The following is an 8085-nucleotide window of genomic DNA, read 5'->3' on the forward strand; positions in this document are numbered from 1 at the left end:
GTGCTCTAGTTTCATTCTTTTGATGTGGCTGTCCAGTTTTCCCAGCACCCTTTGTTGAAGAGATTATCCTTTCCCCATTTTAGATTCTTGGCTCCTTTATCATAAATTAATTTACCCTATATATGTGGGTTTATTTCTGAGCTGTCTATTCTGGTCCATTGATCTATGTGTCTCTTTTTATACCACTGCCATACTGATTTGAATGCTGTAGCTTTGTAGTATAGTTGAAAATCAGAGACTGTGATGCCTCCAGCTTTGTTCTTCTTTCTCGACATTGCTTTGGCTCTTCAGGGTCTTCTGTGATTTCACAAAAATTTTAGGATTGTTTGTTCTATTTCTACTTTATCTCACCCCAGTTTTTAAAATTTTGTCTGACCTGTGATTTGTTTTTTGTTGTGGGGGGGGGAGAATTGGTCAAAAGCAGTGATTTTCAAACTTTTTGATATCAGAACCCCTTTATATCTTTAATAATTATTGAATACCCCTAAAAGGTTTTGTTTGTGTGGGTTATATCTTTGTGGGGTTTATTTATTTATTTATTTTATTTTTGGCTGCGTTGGGTCTTTGTTGCTGTGTGCGGGCTTTCTCTAGTTGTGGCGAGTGGGGGCTACTCTTCGTTGCGGTGTGCGGGCTTCTCATTGTGGTGACTTCTCTTTGTTGCAGAGCATGGGCTTCAGTAGTTGTGCATGGGCTCAGTAGTTGTGGCTCACGGGCTCTAGAGCGCAGGCTCAGCAGTTGTGGCGCACGGGCTTAGTTGCGCCGCGGCATGTGGGATCTTCCCGGTCCAGGGATCGAACCCATGTCCCCCGCATTGGCAGGCAGATTCTTAACCACTGTGCCACCAGGGAAGCCCCTATATCTTTGGTATTTACTGTATTAGAAGTTACAAACTGAGAAATTATTTAAATATGTATTCATTCATTGAAACGTAATAAACCCATTACATGTTAACAAAATATTTTCATGAATAATAACTTTTTCCAAACACACACACACAAAATAGTGGAAAGACTTGCGTAGTTTCTCTTATCGCAAATCTCTTTAAAGCCTGCCATAAGATAAGACTGTTGGATTCTCACATCAGCTCCTATATTCAATCTATTGCATTATCACATGTGATGCATGTAGCCTTTGGAAAACTCCCCTATACACTTATGAGAGAATGATAATGAAGGAGGCAAATAATGTCTTAGATTTATCCTCAGGGACCTAGGATACCCAAGTTGGAGAGCAATTAGTTTTAAGATTTGTTGTTTCTGGCAAAATTAGGAGTGTTTAGAAACCTTTCAACAATTCCTCATAATACCTTAGGGAAGAGATGTGGGTTGTTTATGCACTCAAATACAGAATATCCAAGGAAGTTACTATTTGGGTCAAAGATGAACCTTTTTTTAGAGTCAGAGATTAAAGAGGAGTTCTCATTTGCATAATCACTTCATTGATGTTATTCAATACTATACTGAAGCAAAGTGAACATCTGTATAAGTAGTACTTTAAGAAAACATTTCTTTTTGCACCGTTGGTTAATATGCCATCTTGTTCTGTAAAGTACTTGGGGCAACTCTGCAGATAAGTAGTATAATAGAGTTTTGAATATAGATGGGACAAGAAGAAAAAGGTTAGAAACTAAGATAAAGCCAAGCATAAAGTTAGCACATAAAATTTATTTCATACACTTTTGTATAGCTTTTAGAAGTGGGAGAAAACTACGGTATTTTCAAATGTTCCAACTTGAAAAAAAGATTCACTAAGGGTTTTTAATTACTCACACCATCCTTAGCAATTGTGAAGTATAGTGTCATTAATGAAAATCTGCTCTTATTCACCTTTCCTAGGAAAATAATCTTACGTAATGCCAGTCTACTTTGCTAGTGATTTCACTTGCTAACAGTTATTCCATCAGCCTTATCAAAGTTTATTAAGCGTTATTCAACTTTATTAATTGTATTTATCAAGGAATTAAGCTATTATTCTGTTTGGTTGAAAATGCTGGAATGGTAACTGCATTTTATAACTTAATGCAACATGAGAGAAAGAGCCCAGCACTGTGATCCAGGAGACCAGAGATCTAATTTTGGTTCCGAGACTGGATTCCTACAAGCCTAGGCAGCCACATGCGTCTTGCTCATGGGTGGAGAGGAGTGTGGATTGCTGGAAAGCGACTAACAATTTAATTTGGGAGATGGAAGCACTCTATAGAATGTTGAGGTGTTTTTTTGTTTGTTTTTTTTTTTATGAAAGGTACTCACATTCTCACTTCACACTCCTGGAATTACTTCACACTCCAGAATTACTGTACCAGGACTAGTATACCAGGATTACAATTTGTATACCAGGGTTACTCAGGTGTATGTATTTGTCAAAATTATACAGTTAAGATTTGTGCATTAAATGTATGTACATTGTACCTTAAAAAAATCTAAAAATAATCATCAGGTGGTTGGGGGTAGAGGTGGAGATAAAACAAGAAAGGCACAATTTTCGAAACTGGGTGATAGGGACCTGAGGTTATTACACTGTTCTTTTCACTTTATGTATATACATTTGAAGCTTTCCATGTCAAAATGTTTTTATTTTTTTTAAAGCAACATTTTGGTCTACCATATTAGAAGGTCAAAAGATAGCATTTAGAACTGATAAATCAAGAAATAGCAGTGTAAGCATATTATTTAGAAATGTGGAAGTAAATAGAAGGGAAAAACAGTTAAAAGGCATCAAAGTGGTTGCTATGGGGATCAGAGCTGAGCGTGGAGAGGCCTGGAGTAGGAAATAGCTCTATTTTGTTTTATAAGGCTTTTAGTGTTACTTGATTTTTAAACCTTATGCATGTATTACTTTGATAAAATGATGCATTCATTCTATGGATTACTGCTTTGCTTTCAAGGAAAATATCCACATGATCATATGTGAATAATTAGGCATAGACCAATGCTTAGAATATAAAAATTATGTTTATGTACGATAATTCTGGCACTATGCCCAGTTATTTCCATTGCCAAAGTTGGTGATTTACATTTGAATTCCTACTTCAGATGAGCAGGGCTTCAAAGTGTGATTGCATAGTTTGTCCCTGCCCTCCTGCAGTTTGGTCTTTACACGATAGTCAAGAGTGATCGTAAATAAGCTTATATTACTCTCCTGTTTAAAAGCCACTGAATGCCTTCCCACTGCAGTTAGAATAGAATTCAAACTCTTCATCATGGCCTACAAACAAGGCTATAAATTATATAAATGATGGAACGGTGCCTCATTCTCTTGCCACTCTCCCTCATCAGTGTCAGCCTTGATGGTCTTCTTTTACACACTCATAGCTCTTTCCAGGCCTTTGTACTTGCCATTCCTCATGAGATTGGCTGCTTCAGGATTTCATTCAGGATTTCATTCCTGAAAAAGTCCTTCCCTGACCATCTAGCTAGAGTAGCTCCTTCCACCCCTTCTCCGTCTAGAGCAGTGGTGCTGAGTGTGGTCCTCAGACCAGAAGCATAAGCATCACGTGGGAGCATTTTATTTTGTTTTGTTTGGAAATGCAGTCTTCCACCCCACCACAGACCAGCTGCAGTAAAATCTGCATTTTAACAAAACTCCAAGGTGATTGCATGCAGCTTAAAATTTTCAAAAGCTCTGATCTAGAATAACCCACCTTCTCAACTTTCCTGTTAATAGTGCATCCATTTCTGAAGATAAGTTAGTCATTTACTTGTCTATTACTTTTCCCTAAATGGAATATGAGCCCCACAAGGGCACCACTTTGACTTGTTCACTCTGGACAAGTCAGCACCTGACCCACTGTCTGCACCTGGAACACGCTCAATGAGTATTTGATGTGTAAAAGAATATACAAATATGATCGAGATTATTTTGTGTTCCTTGACACATATAATTGTATAATAACAATCTTCATGGTTCTCACTTGCTTGTAAAATTGGGGTTCTCTCCCAACATCATCATTATGAAGAGGTTTCACTCTCTTTCTTAGACACTAAAGTCGTGTGACTAGTAAAGAATCACTTATTTATCCTTATTTTCAGGTAGTTTGTCTTCAGAACCCAAGTTTAGATTTTATTGAGTAATTTGCTACAGACTGAAAACATTTTCTTTTTGGTATTTTAAAAAGCACTTTCATTCAGAGTTAAAGTTATTCTCAAAGGTTTTTATCCAAAGTAAATGTTAGTTTGATATTAGTATCAAATTTTATTAAATCAGAATTTAAATTTTAATAAGAAAATAAGATTCTGAAAATGTAAAGTCAAATGCAAAATTTTCAGTTAAACTGCAAATAAAAACTGATGGGGCAAATAACGTATCAACTTTTTACTCTTGAGATAAGATTCTAGGAAAGACATTAGTTTCTGATATTCTATCGTACATTTAAAGGTATGTTCCCAGGATATGTTTCCTCATGCATGTCCCGGTCAGGAAGCAACATTATGGTCTATGTACTTTGAATGAAGAAATAGGAGAGCTTACATCAGTGACTTTTAACTGGTGGTGATTTTGCCCCCAGGGGACATTTGGCAATGGCTGACGACATTTTGGGAGGCACAACTGGCAGCGGGGTGGAGGCCACGGATACTGCTGAACATCTTGTAATGCACTGAATAGCCCCCCACCACAAAGAAGCGTTTAGCCCAGCGTGTCAGTGGTGCTGCTGCTAAGAGACCCTGGCTTAAATCGAAAGAGCCCTTCCTCTGCAAATACTAATGCTGTCAGGAAAAGAGACTATATAGAAATGGGCAATTTAGAGATTCAGATGGGTATGTGGGCATGATATACTCAGATAATTCTACATTTTTTAAAATAGGAAAACTCAAGTATAGGGTTACTGGTTTTCTTTATTTTACAGATGGGGTCGAGGATTTGGTCTTTTGGGTTCCATTTTTGGAAAGGATGGTGTATTAAACCAGCCAAACAGTGTCTTTGGACTTATATTTTATATACTACAGTTATTACTTGGTAAGTATTTATACAGCAATACAAAAATAAGTTTGTTATATTTCATTTAGTACTTTGTGTCTTTGCCCTGATGTGTGTCTTTATATTAAATAAAAGCATATGTTAGTGATAGAACCACTGGTTTGTAATACATTTTGGTGTTGTGAAAACTTGGTTCACTAAGATTTTGACGAAGCTCATGCTGAACTTGGTATCTGTTGGTGTTTAATCAGGGATAGCAGCATCCCATGATGCCTAGAAAAACAAGTCCCATTCAGGGAAATTATTACTCCAAACAGTTTGCCCTGGAAACCTTTTCCCTTATTATTTTGTATACTCTGTAACTATTTTAAAATATTATGCATCGAGAAAACATTAATGGTATATGATATTCAGTCATAATTCCATCACCTTTACATAGCCACTATTGCCATTGTAGTCTACTTTTTTCACTTAATTGTATGTGAACTCTTTTATATTGTCTATCCTCTTAAGTGTTTTGTTATTGTGAACATCAAGGCTTCAGATTTTTTAATATCCTAAATAACACTGCAGTGATCAAATTTGTTTGAAGTCCCCTTCTCATACCCCCTTCCCTCTTTGAATTATTTCTGCAAAATAAATATCTAACTGTAGGATGAATGAATCAACAAACATAGATTTTTTTTTGGTATGGATTTTAATAGGTATAACCAAACTGCTCTTCCCTCAGTTGTCAGGTTTCCCCAAAGCTTCATCCATCCTCATTTTTTAAAGTTTTTTCTGTAAAATTTCTAATTCAGTAGTTATATATTAGTAGCCATTATTTTAATTTTACTGTATTTTAATTTACTTTTATTGCCAATTTAGTTATTGGGATCCTGATAATAGTACACTTCATATTTGTTACAGACATTTTACCCATTCTTTATCCTTTTTAATGTTAGTTTCGTGAGTTCTGATTGTACAAAAGTTTTCATACTTTTAGAGTTAAATCCATCGTTTTTTGTCCTTGCATTTCAATTGTTAATATTTTATCCTGTTATCTGCCAGGTCTTCTGTCTAGCTGCAGTAGATTTATTACAAGGCAAATTGTGTATCAATTTTTCTCAATACTCCCTCATGTTTGCCCAATTCCATATCTGTATATCCTGCAGAAATATGAAAATATGCACAAGGATATTCACAGCAGTACAGTTTAAAATAGCAAAAAATTGGAAGTAGCTAGGCAAAACGTAATGGTTGAATAAATTAGGTTACAAGCATACTAGAAAATACTATGTAGCCATTGAAGGGAAAAGTAGGTGTACAAACCCTGGAAGATACAGACTAGTTTAGTGAAAAAAGCAAATTGTGGTATAATAGATGTAGGATAAGTATATGTTTATATATATGCATGTAAATGCACAGAAAATGGTGTGGTGGTTGGGGGCCAGGGTTGAGACTTTCACTTTTTATTTCATTTAATTGTTTTGTTTGGATTTCTAAAGAATATAAAGTATAAGCCCATATTAAAATAACCTAAGAAAAGCTTTGACTATGTTAATTCTTGGAGATAGGGGTTAAACAAATTTCTGTTTACAATATTTAATTTGTTAATTTCATTATATACACATTTTAAATCATGTGTATCATATGCATCTTTATAAATTTATTTTTAAATTTATTTTTATGTATTTATTTTTGGCTGCGTTGGGTCTTCATTGCTGCGCGCGGGCTTTCTCTAGTTGTGGCGAGCGGGGGCCACTCTTCGTTGTGGTGCGTAGGCTTCTCATTGCGGTGGCTTCTCTTGTTGGGGAGCACGGGCTCTAGGCACGCGGGCTTCAGTAGTTGTGGCTTGCGGGTTCTAGAGCGCAGGCTCAGTAGTTGTGGCGTACAGGCTTAGTTGCTCCGCGGCATGTGGGATCTTCCCGGACCAGGGCTCGAACCCGTGTCCCCTGCAGTGGCAGGTGGATTCTTAACCACTGCGCCACCAGGGAAGTCCCCATATGTATCTTTTCTATTCACATTTTATGCATTCACATGCATTTTTAGTGTCAGTGTCTTTACCACTGTGGCACATTTGAACTCCTCAAACATAGTTTTCCAGAGCACATCATCTTCACTCCCTTCTAAGTTGTTCGAGATACAGCCTTTTTTGGTTTTGTTTTGTTTTTTGTTTTTGGCCACGCCTCTCGGCTTGCGGGATCTTAGTTCCCCGACCAGGGATCGAACCCAGGTCACCGCGGTGAAAGCGACGAGTCCTAACCACTGGACCACCAGGGAATTCCCATCCTATTAGCTCTTTTAATCTGCACAACAGTCTTCGGAGGCAGTCATGATTATCATCACAGTTTTACAGTTACGGAAAAGAGTTGCAGAGAGAGAGTAAATAACTCGCCCATATCATTTTGAAATTAACTTTCTTAGATAAAATTAAGGTGACAGCACTAATTTTTTTTTTTTTTCCAGTTTTTGGCCATACGACACGGCATGTGGGACTCTAGTTAGTTCCCCAACCGGCGGTCGAACCCGCACCCCCTGCAGTGGAAGTGCGGAGTCTTAACCACTGGACCGCCAGGGAAGTCCCTGACAGCATTAATTTCTGAGGTTTTAGATGTTAGCATAGATGAGGTCAGCAAACTATGTTTTTTAGTAAAGGGCCAGATAGGAAATAATTTAGGCTTTTCTGACTGTTGCAACTTCTCAACTCTGTCACTCTAGTGCAAAAGAAGCCATGGACATTACATACATGAATAAGCGTGGCTGGGTTACGATAAATCTTTATTTACAAAAGCAGGTGGCATAAGTAATGCAACAGCATCTTAGTCTTAAACAGCCTTGTTAAAGCATCATATTCTCTAGTACTGACTGGTGTTGGGGCAAGTCAGCCCCCATGGCCAAGCTGCAGCCCACAGGCAACTTCTCATTCTACTTGCAGCGGGAATTTCAGCTTCTTAACTAACCTTTTCAAACCACTATCACCTTTTCTTATTTTTTCCTGTTTCTGTGATCCTTATCCATTACTTGCTGGGTAGGAGGGTATAGGTAGTTTAATATGCTCTGCTGTCTCCTCTGTCCTTGAAAATAAATGCACATGTTCTCAATACTGTTGGCTACAGGAAATTACAAAACCATACATGTGAAGATGTCAGATAGCATCAAAAATTCAGGCAAGCCTTTGTCTTGAGAACC

General features: G+C 37.4%; 1 protein-coding gene across 1 annotated transcript in view; it reads left to right on the forward strand.

Moving 5' to 3' along the window:
- The window catches only part of VKORC1L1 (vitamin K epoxide reductase complex subunit 1 like 1), a 57688-nt gene that overhangs the window by 46925 nt on the left and 2678 nt on the right, over nt 1–8085 (forward strand). Inside the window, exon 2 of the mRNA XM_036824372.1 lies at nt 4844–4953. Within this exon, the coding sequence (XP_036680267.1) occupies nt 4844–4953 (110 nt within the window). The remainder of the gene's footprint in view (nt 1–4843; nt 4954–8085) is intronic.

This window comes from Balaenoptera musculus, chromosome 15 (genome assembly GCF_009873245.2).
Source record: "Balaenoptera musculus isolate JJ_BM4_2016_0621 chromosome 15, mBalMus1.pri.v3, whole genome shotgun sequence".
Classification (NCBI taxonomy): domain Eukaryota; kingdom Metazoa; phylum Chordata; class Mammalia; order Artiodactyla; family Balaenopteridae; genus Balaenoptera; species Balaenoptera musculus.